This window comes from Saccopteryx leptura, chromosome 6 (genome assembly GCF_036850995.1).
Source record: "Saccopteryx leptura isolate mSacLep1 chromosome 6, mSacLep1_pri_phased_curated, whole genome shotgun sequence".
In the NCBI taxonomy this organism is placed as follows: domain Eukaryota; kingdom Metazoa; phylum Chordata; class Mammalia; order Chiroptera; family Emballonuridae; genus Saccopteryx; species Saccopteryx leptura.
The window spans coordinates 189,979,305-190,006,706 of NC_089508.1; the positions used below are offsets into that span (position 1 = coordinate 189,979,305).

The 27,402-nt window shown below is 39.5% G+C and overlaps 1 protein-coding gene across 5 annotated transcripts in view; it reads left to right on the forward strand.

Moving 5' to 3' along the window:
- The window catches only part of CPEB4 (cytoplasmic polyadenylation element binding protein 4), a 58,507-nt gene extending 31,972 nt beyond the window's left edge, over window positions 1–26,535 (forward strand). For 3 of the 5 annotated variants that reach the window (XM_066343777.1, XM_066343778.1, XM_066343781.1), the window contains 8 exons: window positions 4,963–5,013; window positions 14,541–14,564; window positions 16,253–16,426; window positions 17,488–17,577; window positions 17,953–18,071; window positions 18,614–18,728; window positions 20,146–20,327; window positions 22,712–26,535. In XM_066343777.1, the coding sequence (XP_066199874.1) occupies window positions 4,963–5,013; window positions 14,541–14,564; window positions 16,253–16,426; window positions 17,488–17,577; window positions 17,953–18,071; window positions 18,614–18,728; window positions 20,146–20,327; window positions 22,712–22,939 (983 nt within the window). In that variant the 3' untranslated portion in view covers window positions 22,940–26,535. The remainder of the gene's footprint in view (window positions 1–4,962; window positions 5,014–14,540; window positions 14,565–16,252; window positions 16,427–17,487; window positions 17,578–17,952; window positions 18,072–18,613; window positions 18,729–20,145; window positions 20,328–22,711) is intronic. The other 2 variants (XM_066343779.1, XM_066343780.1) reach the window with 2 other exon arrangements.
- The last annotated feature ends 867 nt before the right edge of the window (window positions 26,536–27,402 follow it).

Here is a 27,402-nt window from a genome sequence, read left to right on the forward strand (position 1 = left end):
ATCCCGTACTTACCCTTTCCCTATTAGAAATTTCTAATGACGTTCACTGAGGAACATCATTAGATGTTCTTGGAGTATATAAGTTTTTACAATATGAGTCAATTAAAAAATTAACTTAGAATTTAACGCTACTTGTGACTTTCTAGCCCTGCATGGCTATCTATCTGTATTTTAGACAGTCTGGTAGAGCTATCCTGCATTGTCATTCTTTGGCCTACACCATGTCACCACCAATGCTGGCATAACTCTGGAAAAGAGAAGGTCACAGCTAATGGCCCTGGAGAGCATTTGATATTTTTCAGCGTTTGCGTGTTTGAAAGCACAGCCTGTATTTTATCATTTCCTACTGAATCATCAGTAGCAATAATATCTGGGTTACTTTTTAGAAAGTAATACGTACATATACTGATAATGTATTAATTTCCTTCTAGTCTTTTCTCCTTTTGTCTCACTGAGTAGGTTTCTTTAATGTCTTAAAAGAACATGGTAGCACAGACTGTTCTTTTGAGAACCTCCTCCCCCCTCCCCCCAGCAATTCTTAGTCAGTCTGGTTGGTAAATATTGGTTCTCTCCCAGCGTGCAAATGCCTAGCATAGAATTGCCTAGTTGGAGTGCGGATCTTTTCAAGGCTGTAGAATTCAGTAGTGTGGTTCCCCAGAGTCGCACTGTATCGGTTGCCTTTATTTGGCTGGGTTGAGTCATGTCACCAAATATAGTCTGTGCCTCCTGCATGATGTATGCCAGGCTTCTGCCTCCAAGTGCCCCAGCTGGCCTTCAGAGACTGCTGCTTTCTGTCAGAGCATCCCTTAAGATCAGGACTGCTGATCAGGCAGCATTTCTTTGCAATGTAACACAGTCAATACCAGGAGGACTCACGGTTTGAGTTTTCTTTACCAAATAGGTTCACTTGCCTGGACTCCTAATGTCATTCTTCTCCCCCAAGGAATTAAATCCTCAATGTGCCAGAACCTGGGTTACGTTTATAGCTAGGATGAGTTACCGCAAACCAACAAAACAAAAACCAGACACACTGGGTTATATTGATAGTTGGATAGATCAGTTATTTTTATTTTACTTCAGTTTATTCATTTGTGAAATGCTGGTGTTCTAAGTTCAGTGGAATAAACTCACTGAATGCTTATCTGGTGCCCAAACAGGAAAGTCAAGGTACTAGTTAAAAAGAAAAAAAGTCTAGTTCTTAAAGGGATTATTATGTAAGAGAGATGAGAAAGTTAGCCAGTAGCTGAAATAATTACCTAAGGGTGGCCCGTGCAACATAGCTAGAAATAAATTTGGTGAATTGAACTAAAAAAGGGATTTCCTTTTTGGGAATAGTGCCCTGAAAAAGGTGAATCTGAAAGGGGAAAAAGGTCTGAGAACTGTCCCGCCGGAGGAGAGCACTGGCAGTAACCTCGCGGTACAACAGGAAGTGTGGACACGCCAGGGTCGGTCCACAGCCTCAGCGCAGAGAGGGCGCTGGGCAGGATTGGAGGGCCTACGGGACGCGTGTGAAAGGCTGTGGGACACAGCAAATGGGAGCTTTTGGGAGATTCCAGGAAGAAAGTGTCATCTGTGATAGTTGTCATGAATGGATGATTCTAGATATTTTAATTATAGAAAGAATTTATGGAAGGATAAGGCAGATTAGGGAAGCATTTTAAAAAGTTAAAATACAAAAGATTTTTTTTTAAATGTCACTGCTTACATTTTAAAATTGAAGTAGAAAGCATTACTTACTGTTTAACAAAATGCCACAGATGTATTTGCTACTCAGAGGTCAGAATCGACTCCAACCTGGCAGGACTCAGGAGGCCAGGTCAAAAATTAAAAACAAGTATCACCTTTCAGAGTTCAACTCTGGACCTGGCCAACGATTCTTCAGTGCCCTATTGTGTTAGCTGAAGGCTAGAATGACTGTATTCAGAAGTCTAAAGAGAAGGAAAAATATCAAAGGTCACCTCCTCGGGAGTGGAGGGGTGGCTCTCCCTGGGCGGCGTGCTGGGAGAATGGAAGATTTGGTGCCCATCGGGCTGAGCCATTCCTCTCCCTCTCCTTGAAAGTTACCCAAGAGGTGCGTTTCTGCTGAAGTAGAACTTCTTAAACTGGGCCGGCCCGTTTGGTAATTTGTCTTCAGTCATTGTTAGTCACCCTCCCTTGGCATCAAAGGAGAGGTATTCTAGTTCACAGAAAACAGCCACGATTTCAACTGCAATGTTACTATTAAAATTATTGGAATATCTGAATATCCTTTTCAAAATAACAAAAACATTTTCTCTTCAGCTAATGCACTTTCACAAATTTGGTTCTCTACTGACTTACATTGTCTTTTTAAAAAATGTGTTATGGTCAGTACAAATGGTATGTGTGATGACCCGTTAGTTCACTACCGGAGGTCTGCAGTTAGAGACTGTGTGCTGTGCTCCGTTACAGAAAGTCAGCTGCTGTTACAAGTGAATCAGAAACAGGACTACTCCCTCCCCAAGTTTTGAACAGTTAAGGGTCATCTTCTTATTCCAACATCTCAAGTCTGTGCCTTTAAAAAAGCACACCAGTCAGGGCACAATCAGGAACAGATCGTTCTCCCTTCCTCTCACTCTAAAATCAATAAATTACAAAAAAAATTTTTTTTAAGAGAAAGCACACTTGTGACAGATCAAACAATCTGGGCTGTAGTTAAAGCAGTTCAGATGGGACTCCAGTGTCGTTTGATACTGGGCTGTGTGTATAAGCATTAAATAACAGCCAATTTTAATTTGTACCTCCTTCTTCCTCATCTCCACTCCCTTAATAGGAACAAGCTGAAATTTTAGAGCAATTAACAACTTAATAAGAATAAAAAACAATCTTTGTATTTGATTTTAAATTTCAGGAAAATTACTAAATTCAGATTCTGTTTCATATTAGAATCCCCAAGTTTTGGTTAAGGATTAACTAAAGCTGTTAGCACTAGAGAACAATGTTCTCTTTTCACAGGATGAGTTCGTTTCTGTGAATACTATTTCAAAGAAGCAGATTTTGAGAGATTGAAGACTATTTGAAGCTTAACGTTCCTTTCTGAAGTTCTAACTGTATGGCTGTTGAATTGATAGGCCTGCATGTTAGCTCTGGTTCCCGTGGTGCTCAGCGGAACCAGGTAGAGTCTTCCTGGCATCTAGGAAGGCTTGCCCCACCTGCCTCAAGGCACGTGAGAACCTCTGCTCACCCACTTTTTCATAGCCTTGGAGGGTCTACTATGGTTCTGTAGGGTCGGAGTTCAGACTGCTGTTTCCCATGGAACAGTTGTAATTCTGAGTCAATTTTAAATTCTCACACTACTCTCACTGTGTACAATGCTGGGATATGGAAGCTACTTAACAGTCAAGTTCCGCTATCGGATCCATTTCTTAATTGAGCAAGACTTTGCCGAGGGCCCCCCACCATTCATGTGAAGGTAGGTATAGATAGGCATGTGGAATATGGAGACTTTAAAATGTTGCCATAATGACTATTAGAATTTATAGCATAGGCCTTGGCTAGTTGGCTCAGAGGTAGTGTTGGCCCCAGGTGTGGATGTTCTGGGGGACGATTCTTGGTCAGGGCACACAGGAGAAGCGACCATCTGCTTCTCTACCTCTCCCCCTCCTCCTTTTCTCTCTCTTTCTTCCCCTCTTGCAGCCATGGCTCAATTGGTTCCAGTGCGCTGAGGATGGCTCCATCGAGCCTCTGTCTGAGGTGCTAAAAATAGCTGGGTTGCAAGCATGGCCCCAGGTGGGCAGAGCATTGGCCCCAGATGGGGAGTCACCAGGTAGATCCCAATTGGTACACATGTGGGAGTCTATCTCCCCTCCCCTCACTTGGAAAAAAAATAAAAATAAAAATCAATAGCATAGAATTAGGTACATGGTATGCATTCAGGAAGGATTTGTAATCTAGCTGCCTTAACTTACATGTAGAAGGCCTTTTCAAACACAAATATAATTTGTTATAAATGGAGAAACCATTTCCAGTACTGTTTCTCCTTTTTTATTTGTGTTAACAATCTAGAACAGTGATTCTCAACCTTTCTAATGCCGTGACCCCGCAATACAGTTTCTCATGTTGCAGTGACCTCAAACCAAAAAATAATTTTGGTGGCTACTTCATAACTGTAATTTTGCTACAGTTATGATTTGGAATGTAAATACCTGATATGCATTATGTATTTTCCGATAGCTTTAGGCGACCCCGCTGGGGTCGCGACCCACAGGTTGAGAACCGCTGATCTAGAAGTTGGCACATCCCCCCCAAATTTAATACCTTTACAAATTCTTTTCTGATGGACATCATGAGTGCCCATTTTAGGTTCAAGATCTAATTTTGAACCACTTAAAAATTCAAGGGAAACCAACTCAGCATCTTTTAGGTGCCTGCTGTGCTCTGGGCATTGTGCTATGTGCGTTAATATTTTCTGCCATGTGTAAATACAATGATATGTTTTCTCTGCCTTCTGTACTGATTCTGCAAAATATAAACTTAAACCCATTAGCGTGTCTGTACATGTAGGCATAAGCCCAGCATTTTTGTTCTAAATCATAGAAAAAGATTACTGCTAATTACATACTTATAAAAAGCAACAAAAAAAATTTACATTTGAAAAATTTTTTTTTACACTTATGGGCCAAAAAAATGTGAAGGTTGTTATTGTGAATTGGTATTAGAACATAATGGTATAAAGAAAATTACTTTGGACAGAGAGTTAGAAATTAGAATGATTGAATAGTTAAATAGGAGGGATATTTTACTTTCCTACTTTCAAACTTCCCCTTTTTGAATGTTTGTGAACATGCTGATTGATTTTGTTTATTAGCACAACAAAGGTTTATCCCATAACATACCTTTTAAAATACTTTACTTATTAGAATGAGTACTTCAGTTTTGTTATTGAATACACTTAAACTATCAATGAAAAAAATAAATTTAGTAACGGCCTTCTTTTACCTTCAGGTCGTCTAAACTATTCATATCCAGGATCCGATAGCTCTCTGCTTATTAATGGTAAGTGATAATCGATTTACCCTAGTGAAGTTCACATGTTGAAACAAGTTAGTGTAGGTGTGAAAATATAATAGTTATGCTTCAACAAGTGGAAAAATGGTTTGAGTTTATTCTGTACTGACAACTGAAAGTTGCTATTAATCTAACATATTTTTTTAATAATTATTTTTCCTACAAATTCTAGCAAGAACTTTCTAAACTTTGAGAGCCAACCAATTTCCTGTCTTGAAATTGGTCACAATGAGAATTACATAATCATACAGAAAGGATGGCTTAATCTAACTTTAGCTTCTGTAGAGTGACCTTTGAAATGTCAACAGAAAAACCATTTCCATGTAGTTGGAAAAATGTTCCTGGGTAATCAGAGATCTGAAACCACAAAAAGCAGCCTAAGACCACAGGGGTTGACATTGCAAAGGACAAGGTCATTCACTGTTTGCTGTCTAATGAAAACAAGAAAAAGGCAGTTTTATAGGCCTTTGCAGTATCTTCTCCCTGCCTGTTCTGAATGTTACCACTGAGCTGTTGAGTCCTGTGTTCACAAGCGTAGGCTGCAGCCAACCGAATCTCACAGGGAAGGAGACATCTCCACACAGAGGAACTTAAGAATCAGAACGTGTCTGTTTGGTAGTACAAAGGTTAAAATAATTGGGTGGAATACAGGGGTCTTGTTTACTTCTTTTCTACTCATTTACTGTTGAGTGGATTTCCAATTTGTGTGTTCATTTTGCCTTCCATTTGCCAAAACCCACTTTAAGTCCCACCACTTCTAAGAAGTATTCTTGACTCAATAACTTTATTCTCATCGATCCAAAAATTAAAACAAACACCCTTCTACTCCTTGTCTGTGGTATATTATAAATGGGGAATTAAAAATTCCCTTTGTGATTGGACCTCTTTTTGGCTAGTGTGTGAAATCAGTGTTCAGTAGGACGCGGGATTGGTGCGCCAGGAAAGGTTAGTTCGGAGATCTGATTTATGAGGGAGGCTGTGGGCGCATCAGATCCTCTGGAGACGGTGCAGTGTATCAAAACCTTACTTGTTCACCAGACTTTGGTCTTTTCATGTTACCACTGCCAGAAATAAGGCCAAAATATAATATTTCAGCATAAATGTGGAAACTGAAAACGAAACCCGGTGGTGACAGTGGCATCAGGATAAGGGGATAATATAAGGGTTGCCTTTGTACCTCTTCCTGTGGGACAAGTTCCAGTCAGGTCTGTGTGATAGAAATTGCAGGGAACCAAGGTTTGAGATACTTCTGTGTGGTCTTAGACACAGGGATCAATTCTTCTTTGTCCCAATTTCCTCATGAAGGCACTGAATTAGTTCAGTTGCCCCGGGGTCCATCTTTGTTGAGGTAAGAAAAATCAACACTCTAGTAGGTTTTCCTTAAAGCTAAATTCACTTAATTAAAAAAAAAATCTATTATGAGGTTGTTTTTCTTCCTTCACCCCCATAAATATTTTATGAATAGATCACTTTTTAATGACCCTTACTTAGCAAAGACTAAAATAAGTCTAAATATTTTCCCCCAAATATTTATGATTTGAAATTTTACTGGTCTGTAGACTCTAGAAGGGGGCTTAGATGTTTTTTACCACTGCATACATGGAAATTGTATTTATTGTAAAGGTATGTTGGCTGAGGTTCTCTCATTGCCTAAACTGAAAGACAGGAATATAAAGAACAAAGCAATGTCAAAGGTTCTTGCTGACTCCTCCAGCTAGACCCCAGAGTGTGAGGTTAGTGACTGTGGTCTCAGATCTGGTGTTCTTGGTCTAGGGCTTCAGAATTTGATTTTGTTAGATTCAATGAAATGTTAGTTCCTGATAACCAACCAACTTGGACCAGATATCAACGTATGCATTTATAATGGAGAATAAAACTTCTAGGTAGACCAAATGTTGGAGTTAACTGATAGACTTATCTTTCTTCAGTAGCAAAGTAGATTATAATGGAAGATTGATGAAAAATTATGAAATTATAATAAATTGGGAGTGGAAGGATGTTGACAGTTTCTTAGTCACCTTGATTTAAGCAAAGGCATAGCCCATTCGCATCAGTCAAATTTATGAAACATTTTATAGTGGATTGCTTCTGTAGATAAATTGATCTTGTTCATGTATTGATTCTTGGGAGCTTTGTTCTCATTTTAGTCAGGTTTTGGTAGTACCTATGTTACAAATCTGGTGTAATATATTGTGCTTAATGAAGGTAAACTCAAAAATCATAAGTACTACTCAACTCATAAGATTGGGCTAAAGATTAAATGTATGTAAATCATTTAGCATAGCACCTGGCACATAGTAAAATTAAAATAGAGTGTCATTTTTTGATTAGGAATATTAGTGCAAGGGGACTTACAAGGGGAAAAATACAATACAAGGGATTAAGAAGACTATAAACATTGTCTGTAGCTGACATGTTTCCTTTATCTACCATTAAGGTAGGTAACCTAAAACTATCTTCACTCTTAAAAGCAGTCCCTTTGCATCTTAATTCATTTTCAGTTTAAAACTGAAAATAAAAGCCTAATACATTGTATCACTTTATGTTCATAATTTAATTTAAAGACTTTAAGGTACTATGAGGAGCTCCCTGCCCACCATAAATAGTCTATTCAGGACTTAAAAAACTTTCAATAGGTGGTTATAAGTAGCTACTCTAGTTTGTTTCATCTGTGCCTCTTAGAGCTTTTTCTTCAAGCCTCTTTTGAGTTGAAAGCCATTTCTTGTTTTGTTTGGATAAAATGGATGAAGAGCTGTTTATTCTCTCTCCCGCATGAGTATTTGAAATGCAACTATGATAATTATTGTAGAACTTCTTTGGAAATTTTCAAGCAATCTCAAAGTAACGTGGGGTTTACATCCTAAGTAAATAAAGAGAGAAAAGATTCAGGGTAGTCTGCCAGCTTCAATTTAGATTACAGTGGTGTTGGAATTTGCATGTACATAGGTAAAAAGGGCTTGCCTCCCCCAAGGGGTCAAATTACTGTTGTTGGGGTTGGCCCTTCTCAGTCATCAGTTTTCTACTATGCAGGGACCTTCATATACTACTCATGTCTTTTAAAGACATTGCCAACAAGTAGTAATTGATAACTATGCCAAGAGTGCTGTAGTGCACGTTCTAGTCACGTGTTCAATTTATTACTGGGTTATTAGTTGTAGAGATATTTTTTGAGGGGGAGACCTTGGCTTCTAAATGTGTGTATATATATAAACAAGCTTCCTAGCTACTTTTTGGGTACAGGCTGTCATAGCGAGTACCACAGACTTGGGTGCCCTAAACAGAAATGTATTTTCAGCTCTAGAGCCTGAAGTCTGAGTTGATTTCTTCTGAAATCAGCTGGTTTGTGGATTTGTGTGTTTACAGAATTTCCCTCTGTGAATGGCTGTCCTAATCTCCTCTTATAAAGATACCAGTCATTGGATCAGGGCCCCCAACCCACTGACGTCATTTAATCTGAATTATCTCTATAAAGACCCTTTCTCCAAATACAGTCACATTCAGAGGAAAGGGGTTAGAATTTAGGCTTAGGAATTTTGAGGAGAAATCATTCATCCTATAACAGGTGCCTTTTCTTATGTAACAGGAAAATATTTCCTAAATCTAATGTAATAGGAACAAAGTTAGAACATCCATTTTATATAAGCAGCCTGAGCCTGACCAGGCGGTGGTGCAGTGGATAGAGTGTCGGACTGGGAAACGGAGGACCCAGGTTCGAGACCCTGAGGCCGCCGGCTTGAGCGCTGGCTCATCAGGTTTGAGCAAGGCTTACCAGCATGAGCCCAGGGTCGCTGGCTTGAGCAAGGGGTCACTCAGTCTGCTGTAGTCCCCCCGGGTCAAGGCACATATGAGAAAGCAATCAATGAACAACTAAGGAACTGCAACGAAGAATTGGTGTTCCTCATCTCTCTCCCTTCCTGTCTGTCTGTCCCTATCTGTCCCTCTCTCTGACTCTCTCTGTCTCTGCCACAAAAATAGAAAAAGCAGCCTGAGCCCTGGCCAGGTGGCCAGTTGGTTAGAGCGTCATCCCAGTACACCAAGGTTGCAGGTTCAATCATCGGTCAGGACACATGCAAGAATCAACCTATGAATGTGTAAATAAGAGAAACAACGAATCAATTAAATAAAAAGGCAACCCTAAAATTTACTCCATGTCTTAGCTGAGTCAGAAAGGAGACAGATTAGAACATTAATTTGCTTTGCCCAGCTTGAAGCTTTATTTTGACTAAGAAAACTGCCATGCAGCCACCACCACCTCTGTAAAGTGCTTCTGCCTTGTCCTTCTTCCTCCAACCTTCCATCCCTGCTTCAGCCCTCAGGATTAGCCCCTTCAAAAATGAAACTTGCCAAAAGAAAAGAAAGAAACTTACGACAGGGAAAGTTACATAACAACTGCAAAATATATTTGGTTTTACCAGGCTCACATACATATTTCCTTTCCTCTGTGGATGTCATTTACTTAGGAGCCTCAACTAAAATGTTTGCTTGTCTCAGAGGAGATTAATAAGAGATTTTTTTCAAGTTCATAGAGAATACCATCTCTTACAGTTCTATGGAATGAAAGGAGAGGGAGATTGTTCAGTTAAGGGTTGGAACAGAAGGGAGAAATTTATGGAAAGGGAGGGTGTAATTTATCCAGGAGAAATGTAGATTATAGTCACTTAAAATGTATATAAAATGGTTCTAGTTGCTACAATAAGGAGCATGCTGAAAGATCCCTTCATGAATAAGATAATATGAAAACATATTGTAAATTTTTTTTTAAAATTTTTTTAATTCATTTTTTTTAGAGAGGAGAGGGAAAGACAGAGGGAGAGAGAGAGAGGAGAGACAGAAAGAGAGAAGGGGGGGAGGAGCTGGAAGCATCAACTCCCATATGTGCCTTGACCAGGCAAGCCCAGGGTTTCGAACCGGCGACCTCAGCATTTCCAGGTCGATGCTTTATCCACTGCGCCACCACAGGTCAGGCCATATTGTAAATTCTAATGGTGCTTTATAATTGTTAGTCTTAGAGGAGTAATGAACCTAAGAACATATATATATATATATATATATATATATATATATATATACCTTTGAGGAATGGAGATATCATTTACTGAGCATCTGACTAAACCATCATATAAGTATATATACACACGATATTGTTTACTCTCTCATTAGCTCTCCATTTCTATAAATGAGAAACGATTACGAATATGCAGAAACTAGTTAAAGTCTCTGCCCTTCTCTAACATAGCATTTTACAAATAGTAGTCTCACATCTATTATATCTTACCAAGATTCTGTGAATATTGTACCAACAAGCTAGTATGACCGAAAGTCAATGTGACATAGGAAATTTGAACTATTAAGCATAAATCCAAAATAATTTTGTGACAGTCCATTAAATTAGGGGTTGATGTATAAAATCATTTAAAATGATGCTTTGCCATCCTTGTTGAATTCTGTGCCCTAATCTTTTTTTTTTTTTTTTTTTGTATTTTTCTGAAGCTGGAAACGGGGAGAGACAGTCAGATAGACTCCCGCATGCGCCCGACCGGGATCCACCCGGCACGCCCACCAGGGGCGATGCTCTGCCCCTCCGGGGCGTCGCTCTGCCACGACCAGAGCCACTCTAGCGCCTGGGGCAGAGGCCAAGGAGCCATCCCCAGCGCCCAGGCCATGTTTGCTCCAATGGAGCCTTGGCTGCGGGAGGGGAAGAGAGAGACAGAGAGTAAGGAGGGGGGGGGGTGGAGAAGCAGATGGGCGCTTCTCCTATGTGCCCTGGCCGGTAATCGAACCCGGGTCCCCCGCACGCCAGGCCGACGCTCTACCGCTGAGCCAACCGCCCAGGGCCTGTGCCCTAATCTTTGTGATAATTGTCTGCATTTTGGTTCTACCATCTTTATTCTTTTGTTAACATAGTAACTTCTGTTAGCTCCCAGCCTTTAATTTACATCTTTGTAACTGATTTTTTAATTTGACTAATTCCCCACATGCTTTTTTTTAGTCCTACTGGAAAAATCAGTTATTTGATAGTGTCTTTTCATCTGAGCCCCTTCCCCTTGTTTTTCCAGATAGCACTGCTGTCTGCCTTCTCAGCATGGGGTCAAGGGGTTGAGGGGGAGCCCCTGAGGCCAGAGCAGCATGTACAGGACCACCTTCCATTGCCCCTCACACCCAGGACTAGTGCACCCACGTGACCTAGAGTCCTGCTCTTTACAGACTTGACTAGGTGTCCTCATGTAGAAAGAATGCTTTTCTCAAATTTATCATTAGTTTTTAATCTAAGTACCAAGTAGAAAACCAAAATGGGTTCATAAATAGAGTAATAAAGTGTACACACAATAATAATAAATTGAGTACACAAAGGAATAAAATAAGTGAAAATCCTTCTAGCTTTCCCCATCCCAGTTTCTCTCCCCAAAGACTGTGTAGTTATTTTTAGAAAAAAGGTTTATGCATATTTCCACATCTATTTTTATTTTTGAATTTACACAATAAGAATATACAGTATACACTTAAGTACCTCATGCAAATTATATCTTCGCTTTAGTATCTGCATGCAGATACGGGTCATATTTTTTTACTGGCCACTATTACATATCGCTTCTTTTGAACGTATCACTACTGTAGATACTTTGTTTTTTTGACTATAACAAATGAGAAAAAATATTTTTTATTAGTTTTTAGCATTTACTATTTTAAGAGATTTTCATTTTTATAATGAATTATATAGTATATATTTACATATTGTATATTTGTACATAATGAAATATATATGTAATATATTGAAAAAGACCTAAGTCTCTGACCCTTCTTTGTAAGTATAGCATCCCAAATTAGTGGAATATTTTACTAGAGGGAATTGAATGATGGATACAGGGCGTTTATAAACAAACCTGCGAAGACATTTTGGAAATATTTATTAAAAGATCTAATAACAACACGCATCCAGAGTTATAAAAACTTACAGCCATATTTCTTCCAGCCCATTTAGAACATTTTTGAATTATGTTAGTACTAAACATTAAATTTTTGAGTACTTTATAAATCAAAACTAAGAAATAAAAAGGAAAGGAGATAACCATATAAATAGTATTCATTTTAAACCTGATGGGGACTAGAGGATTTTATTCAATAACAGCATGCATTTTTGAAGTCTCTTAACAGTATACTCTGGTATTTAAAGGAAAATTCTGAGCTGTTTTATTTCAGCTTACTTAACTGGATATTTTCCAAATGTAGATTTCTTTAAATATAAAATATTTTTTTTACTTGCAACTTCTCTGGATGTTTAAAAAACATCAGATTTATGCAACCCTGATAATCGAGGTTGGAAATCTGTCTGACAAGACAGATGTCTCAGGAAAGTGGCGAGGATTTGTGTTAAAAGTATTTCATCATAATGTAGTTGCGCTGAGTATAATCTGAAATTGGTGAGGAAAAGGCACTTGGATCTTTCATCCATTGAGCATTCTGTTACTACCTGGGTTCTGGTAACATACATGTGTTCACAATATAGAAATTTTACTGAACTATGTACTTGCAATTTGTGTACTTTCCCATATATGTCATGTGTCAAAGTCTGCATTAAAAATAGTATATAGTGTTCACAGCATTATAATAAGTGTAAATAAAACATTTAAACATTCTCATTGTCTGTGCTCTAGATTGTCATTGTGTTTTATTTTAGGTTTTTTGGTACTCGTTTAATGTTAATTTCCCTATTTGAATGGGCAGTCTGTGTAAGGGCATGTATACCTACAACCAGTTTTCCTTTAATATGGGAAGATGTTTCTAGTGTTTAGAATTTAGTATCAGAATTCAGCCATGAATTCTTTTATATTAACTAGCTTAATTTTGTGGTACAAAATCAAAGTTTGAAGGTACACATTTGAAAACTGAGTATTAATTTCACTTTTGGTTTGTAGCCTTTATTGTTCCTGAAACTATATTTATTTTTTAAATAATGGAAGCTGTGAGGTTTTTGTGTTTTGTAACATTCAAAAGCCTACTCTTTTCAAGTATTTTCTCAGAAATCCAGGCAATAGCAGTCAACTTTTTAAGATCGACAGAACCAGGACTTTCAAATTATTTGTTTCCCCAAACTGCCCTGTCTTTGGAGCAGTTAGTTTTATGAATAGAATGTTTTTAAACAAGCATCTGCTTTTGTGGTGTCTTTGTCTTCCTAACCTCTGTCAGGTGACTAAAAAAAAGAATACCTTTCCCTTCTCCAAACTTAAGACCTAGTAAAGGAAAACCTATCAGCTGAGGGAGATTCTATGTTGTTTTACTCCATTTGCTCAGGTACTTTGGTGAAATGCGGTGTTACCTAGTAATGGGAGAAATGTATTTCGGTACAAGACATGACTCCAGTGGGGAAACATGCACACAGCACCTCTGAGTCTCACCTAACTCTTGTATAACTGATTGTACTATCTCTGCTTCCTCTTCTTCAAACCTAATCTCCAGCCCAGACCCCACTTGTTCCATATGCTTTTCTGTTTGGGGACCTTTCCCGTACATTACAGCACCCCTATCTGTAGCATTACCACCTGCAATGCCCCTTCTCTGTTTTTCTTCTAAGATCCATCTCAAATGCCACGTACCTCTATCTCTGACCTGTTAGTCAAAAACCAGCTATTCCTCCTCCTGTGTTCTGTTGCACCTGTCACAAAACTATTATAGTAAATAGGCATGCTTTATGTCATCATTTACTTATGTGGCCATGGACTCAGGGCTGGGTGTATCCATCCACAGTGCCTAGCAAGATGAGCATTCAAGAAACGTTTGTTGAAGAGAATTGAAGCATTGGACAGGCTGGACTTAGAAGTGCCAGTTTGTTCAGGGAACATATTTTCTCAAAAGTGTTCTGATTTAAATTTATGCGGTCATTTCCTGAGTATTCAGAGAAATACATGTAATTATATAAATATATTTATATACTTCTCTTCTTGGCTGCAACCTACTTGGCGATAAAATGCCAAACCTTTTACTTTTCAATATTTGGGATATGGTGGAAGATTTGATTAGGGTCGAGAAACCTTTGACCAAAAGGAAATTTATAAATTACCTAAAGATTGTATTTGTTGTGCTATTATTAGGGATTGATTAATTGGGAGATAGTGTAAAGTTGCTGTTTATCCTGAAGTGGTGAAAAGTCAAGAATTAAATATTGTAATATTTACTTAATTGTTATTTAGCAGGAAATTCTGAGAGCATAAGAGATTAATGGTGGTTGGTTTAGCTCACGTGGCATACTCCTTTAGTTTCATACTAGTTTGGCCCTTGAGTGACAGTTACAGGAGAAAACTTCTCTTAAAACAAGTAAGTGTCCTACAAGAACTTAAAAAAAGAAAGTCTTAAGTTGACCTCTCACCATCCACATTCTTTGTTTTTGAAACAAAATTATATATAGCCAAATTTTTTAAATTTCAAAAGCTAGTAGATGAAATCACAATTGATTCTTCTGACAATGTTTGAAAGGTTGTTTTTTGTTTTTGTTTTTGTTTTTTTTCTCATTTGACATGCAGCAAGGACATATGGGCGAAGGAGAGGTAACATTATTGTTTCTAACTCTTGAATGTATAGTTGTATTTGGAGAGGACCCACGTTTGTTCAATTTCTGCCCCTCATGGGGAGGGTGGGGGGCATGGAACATACATTTGATTCATACATACTTGATATATTGTAGTTATTGTTATAGGCATTCTAATTTCAAGGAGTAAGAATGGTGGGATTTGGATCTCAAAATAATTTCCCTATATTATATGAGAAACTCAGCTTATTTATATCTGAAGATTTGTCTCCTTTTTTTCTTTCTGAACGGAATTTTGTAGGAGAAAAAAAATTAAGACTCTTTAAAAAGGAAAATACCGCCCAAATCATCTCAAAATGCCTGATTATTAGAAGTTCAATTATACTTGTCTCTTTTTTTTTTTTTTTTGATAAGTCACTATAATATGTTTGGTTTTAAATTATTTACATTAGCTAAATAAATGGCTAATACTATATATTTCAATCATGGGGGAAAGCTCTAGAAACTTGAGAGAATTTTAAAGGGTCATTTCCTCGAGGTGCCTGAATAAACCTTATCTTTTCTGTCTGTAATAGTTTGCCTTTTTACAAGACAGTTTTAAATAGCCCAGCTTCAAAATATGATTTTTGAAGATCATTCAAGAAATGGCCTCCAACTGTATAGTTATTTTTTATAATCTTCATTCTATAACTCTTTCGAGTTGTAGTTTTACAGGATAAATTCACAACACATACTGTTGTTGTTTGTGTTTCAATGTGCCAACAAGGAAACTGGACTGTTTCCATAAGGAAGACTTGTAGGACGCGTTTCTGCCGACCCGTTAGCGCATTCCTCGTGCAGTGCCTACAAGTGAACTGGCAGCCCGAGCAGCGGCCAGTGCTGAGAGATTCTGCAGCTCTTTGTAGCTCTCTGTTTTGCTTATGATTTAAAAGTTTGAATTTTGCTGTCAGGTCAAGATGGGAAGGCTATAACTTCCTTTGGCATCTCTTGTCTTTTCTGCTTATATAGTAGAGGATATGATTTTCAAACATTCAACTTAATGCTTAGTTTTTAGAATTAGCACTGGAGCAGCTGATATTACTCAACTGAAAGAAAATATGTCTTTAGCATGCCTAAAACCCTTAAATTTTAGAAGACTAGACAATGAAGTTAGATAACAGATTATGGGCTTTGGCTGTATCCCCTTTAGTGAAGGTAAACTATGGTGAATGTTCACTTTAAAAATCGACGTGATCATTTTAAGGGCATTGTTAGAGGATATTGTGCAGGCTCTTTTATTTGATGTTTTTAAAAAGTTTTTGTAATCTAGCGTCTCTGACTGCCAAATCGAATGCTCAGTGTACATGTCCAGGTTGCCGGTGGCCGTGGGGCCCTGTCCAGGACGTGCCGTCCGCTGCCCACTGCTTTCATTCACAGGAGCGCCCTCTCCTGCTGTCCTTCCACCCACCTCGCTGCCCTCTCTGCCCCCCAGCGGGGTGGCTGAGCAGCCCTCTATTTAACTGTGTACTTTCTCTCTGGCTCAGTTGGGACTTGAAGGTGATGGAATATGGGAACTCAGGAGCATGTCTAAGTGATCCTACTTGTTATTCAGTGAGAAAAGTAAAAGCCACAGTTGTATTGCATCAGCTGCTTTCCTTGTTTGTTGTGCAAGATAACCTGTGACCAGGAGCCCTTTCTGTTAGCTTTCTTTCCTGCTTTCTATTTCAGGTCAGTCTTCACTGTTTCCAATGGAAGATGGATTCTTGGATGATGGCCGTGGGGATCAGCCTCTTCATAGTGGCCTGGGTTCACCTCACTGCTTCACTCACCAGAATGGAGAAAGAGTGGAACGTTATTCTCGCAAGGTGTTTGTGGGCGGACTGCCTCCTGACATCGATGAAGGTATATTTAGAAAGAAGCATTAAGGGTGACACACAGTAGGAAACTCATGGGTAGAGGTGACTCTTTTGAGAACAAGTCTTCTCTGGCTCTAGGTATCCAGTTTTGATTGCTTTGTTCCCTTTCCGCATCTTCCTGTTTATAAGATCAGTTCACAGAAGGAAGGAGGGCAGGACTTAGGAACTAGCTGAAACAACTAGTGAAATGAAAAGAGGAAGCCTCCTTGGGAAAACTTCTCAATGATCTGTTGTGAGCAAATGTAAGTGCTAACTGCATTTTTGTCCATGTGTGCTGCCCTGGCCAAATTTAGTTACATATTTTCCAAAGAGCTGTAGACAATTATTGCGGTGGCTGGTGCAGGCAGGAGCCTAATGCGTGCCAAGGTTGGTGAGGAAACAGGATATTGGTGGTAACACAACACCAAGTTGGCAGAGGTCAGCTTAACCAGGTGATCAGGCCTCACAGGCCCAGTGAGGACAGGATGACAGAGCGTTATTGTGGTGGTCATCGTGTTCAGAAAGCTCAGCACGAGCACGGCCATGAGGACACAGGGCAGGCCGGGCGGAGCATCCCCTGCACATGGATGGCCTGCAGCCTTTAGACGGGAAGGACTGAGGAGCCAGGCCAACTTGAAGAAGACTGATGCCCTAGGGAGGCGACATCTAGATACATGTTTCGGATCAGAGAGGAAAAGAGAGATGCTGTTGGGATCATTTGAAATTTGGGTAAAGGCTATGAACTGGACATTGAATCAGCATTGACTTCTTGATTGGGAGGGTTATGTGGTGGTATGCAAGAAGTGGCCTTGTTTGAGCAGGTAACAGCAGCTGTGTTGTGGCTGTAGAGCATCCTGCCAGAAGGAGAGGCGGGCAGATAGCCTGAGTCTGCAGAAGAGGAGGGGACAAGGCGAGGGCTCAGTGGTGACAGGGAGGGGTCTGGAGGAAGGACTGAGGGCGTCTTTGTACTACTGTCTGTCAGTATGAGATGTGAAACTGTTTTCTAAACTACTTCCCCAAAGTGATCACAGAATATTAAATCTATGTTTTTGCTTTCTTGTTTATTAGATGAGATCACAGCTAGCTTTCGTCGCTTCGGCCCTTTAATTGTGGATTGGCCTCATAAGGCAGAGAGCAAATCCTATTTTCCTCCTAAAGGTAATTCTCAAGGTTCAGTATACGTGTACAGTTGATCCCTTTATTGTTTAATGTTTAGGATTTTCATGAATGTTTACCTTTGGTGTAAAATTTTTCATTGCTAAACTTTTTTTTCCATATGTGTCTTTAAAATTTCTACGTAATATATACTTTCAATTCAAATTTAGTTTTACTCTCAAAGATGTTTTAAGGTATCAAACTGAACTTGATATTAAATTTTAGGTAGGAATAGTAAGTTTTACTTTTAAAAAAGTTGTTTAACTCCTTTTTCCTTCCTTAGTTTCAGTTTATGTTTCCTTTCTCTTGAAGAATTATAAAAAATAAAATAAAAACCAAAATATGGAGAGCCTGTAAGCCCTTCTCCCCTTCCCCCAGGCTACGCGTTCCTGCTGTTCCAGGACGAGAGCTCCGTCCAGGCCCTCATCGACGCCTGCATTGAGGAGGACGGGAAGCTCTACCTGTGCGTGTCCAGCCCCACCATCAAAGACAAGCCTGTAAGTGCGTTCCGGGGCCGGCGGAGGGGGGGAGGGGGGGGGGGGAGGGGGCGGGGCGGTCTTTGCCTCCATCTCTGCTGTTTGAAAAATCTGCAGACAACCTGATGTTTCTGTTCATTGACACTTTTATAAGTAGACTAGAAATAAAGGTGTTATTGTTGTCAGAGCTCCTAACATTGACTTTCTGTACATTTGCGCATGTTATTTTGACATTGAATTTTCGGTTAATTAAAAAATTGGTAAGTCCTTACTATTAAAAGGCTTTACTCAATAACGCATTTGATGAAGTAGCTGACTTTCCTCTGAAGAATAGATTTAGCTTATAATAGGCAATTAAGTTTCCTCCTTTGTTCAGTTTACTCTTAGAAATGAAATGAAGGGTGGGGCAACACTATTTTAAAATCTTTTCAAGTTTTCTAGCTTTATTGCTTTGTAATGGTGTGAATTATTGCTTTTAGGAATATAAAAGACTGCAATATTTTCAACTTCTTTCCCCATGAATTGTACCGTGAATGAGACATTTGGGTTTGCACACTCCCTAGGTGCAGATTCGGCCTTGGAACCTCAGCGACAGTGACTTCGTGATGGATGGTTCACAGCCTCTTGACCCACGAAAAACTATATTTGTTGGTGGAGTTCCTCGACCATTACGAGCTGGTATGATTAAACAAAAACCTTCTTTATCCTTTAGCATAAGAGATATAAAGGTTTTTCAGGCCACATTCTCCGTAAACACTTGACTTCATGTCTAAGAGAGAGAATCAAGGTGTCTTGGTTTAAATTCATGGGCTTTGCTTTCAGTTAATAATTGAGTAACATTGGAAAAATAACTTAATTTCTCTAATTCTCAAGCTCCTCACCTGTCTAATGGGATAATAAGTGTATGTACTGTAGAGAGTTGTTTTGAGGGCTAATGAGATAACTAATGCCAAGTGCTTAGTGCAGTTATTCATAATGCTTGTGATCGCCATCATCATCATCATCAGGACACATTGTGGATTGAGATGTTTAAAGTTTCCTTTCCACGTCGTCATTTGCTTATCAACTGTGTGCTGAGCTCTGAAATATAAAAGGGTTCTCAGCAGTTACTGTGTTTTTTGCGTAGTATTTACAGAAGAAATTTTATCCCCAGTCTACTAATTTGAGGTTTAATAACTAAGGTACAGAACATAAAATGAACAAGACAGCAGTTTCAGAATTGTATATCACACATAATGGAGATGACACATTTATTCAAGTTTTTATATGAAAAATCAGCAAATAGCTAGATTGTGGAGATTCTCTTTTTTTGTGAGAGAGACAGGGAGACAGGAAGGGACAGAGGAAAGAAGCATCAATTCATAGTTGCAGCACTTTAGTTGTTCATTGCTTGCTTCTCATACATGCCTTGACTGAGGGGCTCCAGCTGAGCCAGTGACCCCTTGCTCAAGCCAGTGATCTTTGGGCTCAAGCCAGCGACCATGGGGTCATGTCAGTGATCCCATGCTCAAGCTGGTGAGCCTGAGCTCAAGCCGGTGGTCTCGGAGTTTTGAACCTGGAACCTCAGAGTCCCAGGTTGAGCTCTATCCAGTTGTCACTACCAGTCAGACAAGGTAACAAGATTTTGATGGAAATAAGCCAGAAGGACCTCCAAACAAAAAACCTACCAATCAGTTTTCTAGTGTTCAAATGATTATTTATATTAAGCCACACCTTGTTAACTGGTAAATATCTGACTGCGACATAGCATAGAGCAGATGGTGCCAGCATCATCTGCTGGGTGATGATGCCATCCAGCACTGCCCTCAGCCATCTGTGACAGGTTGACTAGCCTCTCTGTGCCTCAGTCTCCCCAAGAAATTACTGCCTATTTCATAGGGTTGCTGTGAAAACTAAGAGAACATGAGTAAATACCCAGTAGAGCCCTGCCCTTAATTAAAAGATAATTGGACAACTGGTTGTAATAACATTTGATTTTAATAGTTATTATAATGATGTGAGCTCAGAGTATAGACGAACTTGCTTTCCTTGAAACCTTGGGTGAGCCCAATGAGTATTCCTGGTGTCAGACACCCTCTGCGTCTTTCTGATGTAGTGGAGCTTGCCATGATCATGGACCGGCTGTACGGAGGCGTGTGCTACGCTGGGATCGACACGGACCCTGAGCTGAAGTACCCGAAGGGAGCCGGGCGCGTCGCGTTCTCTAATCAGCAGAGTTACATAGCTGCTATCAGCGCCCGCTTTGTTCAGCTGCAGCACGGAGAGATAGATAAACGGGTAAGGCCCACACTGCGTTCGGGAAAGTTCTAGAGATGGCCCTCTGCGTGTGTCATTACCAACATTGGAATGGGGGAATTTCATATGACAGTAAACTGACAGTTGACAGTTATGCCTATAGGACCAATTAGATGTATGTTCTATAACACATCCAGGAATTTCTATAATTTCTTCTAGCTCCTAGTTTTTTAGTAGCCTGGCCAGAACACTGTATCCATTTACTTGAGTCAGTTTAATTTTTCCTAAGCTGTCACCTACATTCATTATTAGTCAGTCAGTCTGTCAGTATTTAGCAGATTCTTTCTGCTCTGTTATATCAAGGACTACAAACATGAATGCCCTTGAGGTCTCCTGACCTTTTTTTCCCGTCCCGGGACATTCTGAAACCTCAACAAGCCCTATATCCCAATGGGTAAAAAATGGTTGAATAAATTTACTTCTAGGACTGCATGTCTTAGAAACATTTCATTATAACAGAGGACGTAGAAGTCAGAATCTTTACATTTGTAGCCTAACCTGCCACCTGAAGTCAGGTAGGAATGGGTCAGCACTGTTTCCAGCACTAGAGATTCCTCCTGTGGGCTTGATCTTCTGAAGTAAAGGGCTGGAGGAAGTGGCAAGGAGCACCCTCTCCTTGGTTTGTAATGTATTGGATGCATCTTATTTCTTTGCAGTCACAGATTTATCTCTTATCTTTGTATTCCATCAATTCAGCAGATGATTTCGTGCCTAGGACGTGAAGTCCCTGACCTCATGAGTTTATGGTCTGGTAGCTAGAGCGTGGTCTGGGAACCGGCTGCCACTAGCAAACGGTTTGTTCCTATTTGTGGTGAGATAGGCATTTACACCAGCCTGGGAATCGGCTGCAAACGGAAGCAATGTTCAGTTCAGCCGGCTTTTATTTTTTTATAGAAAGACCTTGATATGAAGGAAACAACGTGTTGATTTGCATTCTGGTGTCGGCTCCTTGTTTCATGGTAGACGAGCAGTTAGGACTGACTTAGAAATCCAGCATTCGGAAGCATCATGCTCAGAAAGGCTGGATGGATCGTACTGGGACGTTCTTGGTCACTGTATAGAAACCATTGCGTCAGTAGCGGTGTACATGTAATGCTGTGTTTTATTTCATGTATTATATATTCCGTGGCAGTGGCAGTGGCAGTACAGAGGTGAAGGACATAGTGGTTAACATGCTGCACTGTGAACAGGTTAAAGAGAAAGGTGAAGGTTCTGTTGTAAACATGGAAGAAGGCAGCAGTGTTAGCCACCGTGGATGGTAACCTGCCTATTTGTGTTTTATTTACACTAAAAAATATGCACGTCTGAGTACAGTGTCTCTGGCTTCCCTGCTTTGTTCCAACACAGGTCTCAGAGCTGTAAGGTCAGTCGTTAGACATTCAGCCTTGATTTTACTCTCCGATGAGATTCTCCCACCATGGTGCTTGCCGCTCTGTAGATATTCTGGGATGGCCTCGGGGCCAGACGCCTAATAGTGCTCTGGTTATGTCCCCCCTCTGTCTCCCACGTCACGCTTCTCCTTTCAGTCCCAGCTCACCTTGTCAGGATTCCTTGTCAGAACCGATGGCCCCAGCGGTGCCGATGGCCCGGTGTAAGGGAGTTTCAGCCAAGCGTCTCTCCCCGACCAAAACAACCAACTCTGTTCTCACTGGTGAATTCATCGCCAGGTTATTTTTAATACTTGAGAGGCTCAAATGACAGGTTGGCCTATTGAACACTGGACCAGGCCCGGGTTTATAAATGCACCTTTGACTTTTAGACTCCAGTACACCCTGCTCACTGACAAAGAACACAGGGTTTCTGAGGGTGAGTGCTAGAGCTGCGTCTGTCTCCCCGAGGTCCCGCTTTGTGATTGTGACCCAGGACGGGCACAATCCTGGAAGCAGAGACCAGGCCTGGCTTTGTTACTCTCAGAGGCTCGTGGCGTAGTTAGGCACCTTCCCTCTGATTGAACCACTCAAGTGCTGTTTTGTAGAACTGGGAAGCCGTTGGTTGGTTTTGTTTCAATTACTACTGCACATATAATGAACATCCAGGTCTACTCATCAAAACGCTGGTTTGTGTCTGAAAGCTCTCCTGTGGGTTTATTCCATAATGTTTGCTTGCCTCCACTGGATTTCTGGTGGAATCCTTTTTTCCTTTGAAAAGTGTTTATTTAATAAGAGAGCAGTGTAAAATGACGGGTGTAGAAACCTGACTGGGTTCTTAAAGGATGGACGCTTAGTTTCAGTAGGAGACTTTCTGACCCTTCTTCAGGGGCACGTTGGGACAGACTCAGAGCGGCGGGAGTGTCCACGCACGCAGGGAAGAGCGGCCCGGTGCAGCCACTGAGGAATGGGAACCCTGTCTTCTGTTTGTGATTGCAGGTGGAAGTGAAGCCATATGTCTTGGATGACCAGCTGTGTGATGAGTGTCAGGGGGCCCGCTGCGGGGGAAAGTTCGCTCCGTTTTTCTGCGCTAACGTGACCTGTCTGCAGTATTACTGTGAATACTGCTGGGCTGCTATTCATTCCCGGGCCGGCAGGGAGTTCCACAAGCCCCTGGTGAAGGAGGGCGGCGACCGTCCTCGGCACATTTCATTCCGCTGGAACTGAAGGAGAACTGCAGTGCTCACTTGCAGCCCGCGCTAAGTGCACTCTTCCGTTCTTTCTGCCCTTCCTCGCCCTCTCACGCCGGCATGCCCTTTGTAGCAGTCTGTAACTTAACAATAGCATAATGAAAAGGATGACCTATGATATAGGTGTTTTGTAGATTCTTGGGTCACTGAAAACAGTGTGTCTGAACTCCTTTTTCAGATTGCCGTCATATTGCTGGGAGTTTCCTTCTCTTGTTTGCTGGAGAGTGAGAGGGTTCGAACTTCTTGCAACGTTTTCTTAGAGGAGAGAGAGAAATATTAAGAGAGAAATGAAACAATAGAGTATTTTGGGTTTTTAATTAAATTATTGTTAATGATATAACATATAAGAATACTTTTATTAAAATAACCATGCGACAATAACCCTATCAGTCTATCCTGACACAGTCTGTCCCCCAGGGAAGTGCTTCTGCCTTCTTTCTTTCCTTCCATCGTTGTTGCCTCTCTCTGTTCCAGCCCCCTTTTTATTCTTTTAACAGCAGTGGAGGAAGTTAACAATTATTAACAGGAAAGAGCATGTTAAAGCAAACGCGAATGCATGAGCAAGATCCAAGCAGCACGACCACTCATTTGAATGGTTTAGAGGCTGAGTCGGAATCTCATCCTGTCTCAGCCATTCCACACCAGAAACAAAAGAGTCAAGCAGGCAGAGCTAGGGTTACTTTCTTTTAACCAATTAAAAAAATTTAGAATGTAAAAACTGGGGGAATTGACTACTGAGGGAGTGCACTTATTTATTTTTAAATGTACCTATCTGGCCACAGCCCCAGGAAACCTACCAAAGCTAGAATGAACGACACCTGGTGAGAAAACTAGCATTCCCTCTCCTGAAGAACAAATGGATACGTTTTGTTTTTGATGTTCTATAGAAACTCTATATCCTAACTTCCTAACACTCATCAGGTGGCAGCCTTTGCTCTCCATTTTGACGCTAAAAAACAAACCAGATCTAGAGATACCTCAAGAAGATCATTTCTGATTTGGTGTTGTAGTACAAGCGTAGCCAAATCTGGAAGACAAAATCAGTACACAAATTGGCTGCTGATTGGCTTACTTTTAGATTTAAAGTTACTTTGGGTATCCTGTAATTTAGTTGTAACATAGAAAATGAAAAAAAAAAAACCAGTTTAAAAATTGTTAAGTAGTTGCAAAGTGTTTTGCACTGTTGAACTAAGTAACTGTGTAAATCTGTGCAAAGAGACGTATGTTTATCTTACTCTTCCTATAAAATAAAATAACATTACAGTTTCAGAACTTAGCATGGGACATAGTCAGTGTTTGAAGTGCCAACTTCATCAAGTAATGCATGCTTTATTATAAATAAAATTCTAGCTTTGAAAGGCGTTATTATGTGTTGAACAGTATGCTTCAGGGGTAAACTTAAAATAGTCTCTTGAAGCCCTGGTCATGGAAGTAACTTTTATTTTAATTGATTTTATCTTATTAAATGCCCTATCCACCATTAAAAGGATTATTATCAGTGTGCAAAACATTTTAAAAGATCTAATGGCAATCTTGCTAGTTGTGCTACCTAACAGTACCATCTTGGATCCTTCAAAACCAAAGACTTGCCCCAGCACTATGGTGGAACCACCTGGCTGACGCCCCCTACTGATTATCTTTAGGAAAAGCAGTCCTTTATTTTTAAAGATGGGCTTTAATGAACTACATACTACATACCTGTTAAGTTCCAAAGGTCAAAATGGAGGCGTTTGCTGCCTACTAGTCCAACCTAGAGCGGGAGCTGCTTTTCAAGAATTCCCTGCAGATACTGAAAGCAGTCATGCGGATGGAGGGTGCTCTTGTGTAGCTGGTCAGGGACTTTTTTTCTTTTCTCCTGAACTCCATAATTCGAAGTGGAATGTTCATTTGCCTCTTTTTCTTCTTTTAAACGCTTGTAGGTGGCTTGGGGTGTGCTATTGTGCTGTTCCTACTCAGTAAACAGGTGTGATGAGTTAACAAGAAATAACACTGTTTGAGAACTAGCTTTGAATAATAATTTTCCCTTTGTACATGACCTGCTGAACTCCGGTACAGTGTTTTGTAGCTAACTTATTTTGTCATGCACATGATGTATATTTGTTACGCACTACTTTTGTATATCTTGTTTTTCCAACAGTGAACATTTTTAGGCACATTTTTCACTGACGGGATATCTCTTTATGCAATACCTCAATTTTTCATATTGCAAAGAGTAGCTTTTTGTACTTTTATTACTGAGAGATCTTCATATACTTCATTTTTTAATATAAATAATTTTAATAAATTTTATTTTCTTATATTCTGCTTTTTATACATTTCAGTGCTCTGCATACATTTTAAATTATGAATGTTGTGCACTGGTAATGCTATTTTAGAGTCTGCAGAGAAGAGAAAGCATGTTGCTTAAACATCCTTCCCCACCACCAGCTATTGGTGTACCTAGAATTAAAGAAATAGTCTATGTAAAGTCACAAATTAATGAAAACAATTCGCATGAAAATGACAGATAACACTGTAGTTCCTAAAAAAAAAAAATTAAATGCATAAGCATAGGGTAGAAATTTAAAATAACAAAATTGTCTACAGCTTCTTACTGAGTTTTTAAAATTATTCATAACGCAGACATTTTGGTGAATGTTTAGCCATTTTTAATATTAATAAATTGATGTTAAGTGTTTGATTCAGAGATGTCTGCTCTTTTAAATTATACATAAAGGAAAAAAACAGCCTGCCGTGGGACAGGTGTGTAATGTTAGTATGCATGACTAATGTAAGAAATCGCTATTCTACTAATATTTACTTGTGATTGTGTGACAAGTGTGTTTACAGATTATTTGGTTACACTTCAATTGACAGGGCATAAACAATTATTATCTATTACTCTGAACTTTATCGATTACATGTCCTTCAGATAACATGGGATTGTAGTTGGGAGTTACCATGTAACTCAAAACATAATTAACATGTAATTAGTTTACAGATTTTAGGGTATCACTTCAATGTACCAAGCATGTAGTTCTAGCGCACTAGCATGGCACCAGCCATGTACTTACAATGTAGTTACAGAGTAATTACATGGTTATTTTTGCAATGTACAATAAAGTGTTTCTGATTATTTTCTATGTAAAGGAACCCTCGCCCTGCCCCTTCTGGTCCCCACGCTTTGGTAAAATATATATACTTCTCCATACACAGACCTCTGCAGAATGCAAAATAAAACTTGCGGTGAATGACTCTAGCATTTTATGAGAGTGCTGTTGGAAAGACTTGATACTTCACCCCTTTTGTTTTGAAGAGTTGAATCTTCTGTTCAAAGGTGATTTAAAACTTGAATGTGATGAATTGTGGCAAGTTAACTTCAAGTTATGTGCAATACTTGTTTCAAACTTTTGAAAGATCTTTGCAGTGTAGTTCTTTGTTTTTAATTGCGGACATTTAAAAATGTCATTTTCTACTGTTAAGAGTAATCCTCTTTCTTGCTGGTGTTTCTAAAGAAAAGAATCAGAAATCAATCTTTCTACTAATGTAAATTTGAGATTATTTTTAAAAATGGAATAAAAGAGGTTTTGGTCATTTGCTTTATTTTATTATCTTATTTTAAAGCTACTGTGATTGATAGCATTGTAAGAATTGGGACAATATTGTATTCAACTGTTTTATTTTTTATATTTTTAAAATTTAAAGTATAATTAGTTTTTATAATTTTCATCAGATTTTTGTTATATTTTTTGGAAGTGAAACTTTTAGCAAGTGGGTGTCTAGTTTTTACTAATCCCTAATGTTTTTTTTTCCAGTGTATTGCTCATATATCAGAAGGAAAAGTTATTTAAGTATGTCAGTTAATTGTACTACTTGGCTGAATTTCCATATAGTTTTTACTGTGTATGGGGAGGTTGTAGTATTTATTATAGCATTTTAAATAAGGGTAATTCATTTTTTATTAAAGTCATTTTCACGTTAAGTTCCTATTTTTGTATGTTCTACTCTTAAGTTATATAACACAGTTCCTTTTTTAAAAGAGTTCATTTGTTGAAGTGCTAGTGGAAAATTAATGTTATTAAATAGTTTGCAAATGACTATTTATACCAGTATGCATATAATTTTTAAATATTTGTAATGTGAGATGTTGAATGAATAAAACTTTTAACTCAGCTTTCTTTTAATATACTTATTTCTTTTCAACATAAGTAGGTTACGCTTCCGTGGTTTGGGAAAATAATATTAAGACTATATTCCTGGGCCAAGACAGAACAAGCCGCAGGAGGTCCAGTGACACGAGAGCAAACTGTGAGGGTGCCTAGCTCGTGGGAGCCCATGAATGTCAGCTATGCGTGGCCTTGCCCAGGCAGCCAGGTCTTCTCATCCCTGGTCCGGAGTATGTTTTCCGGGCCTAGCCCGGGACTCGGGCGTTCAGTCATCTATCCATAAAGATGAGGGAAC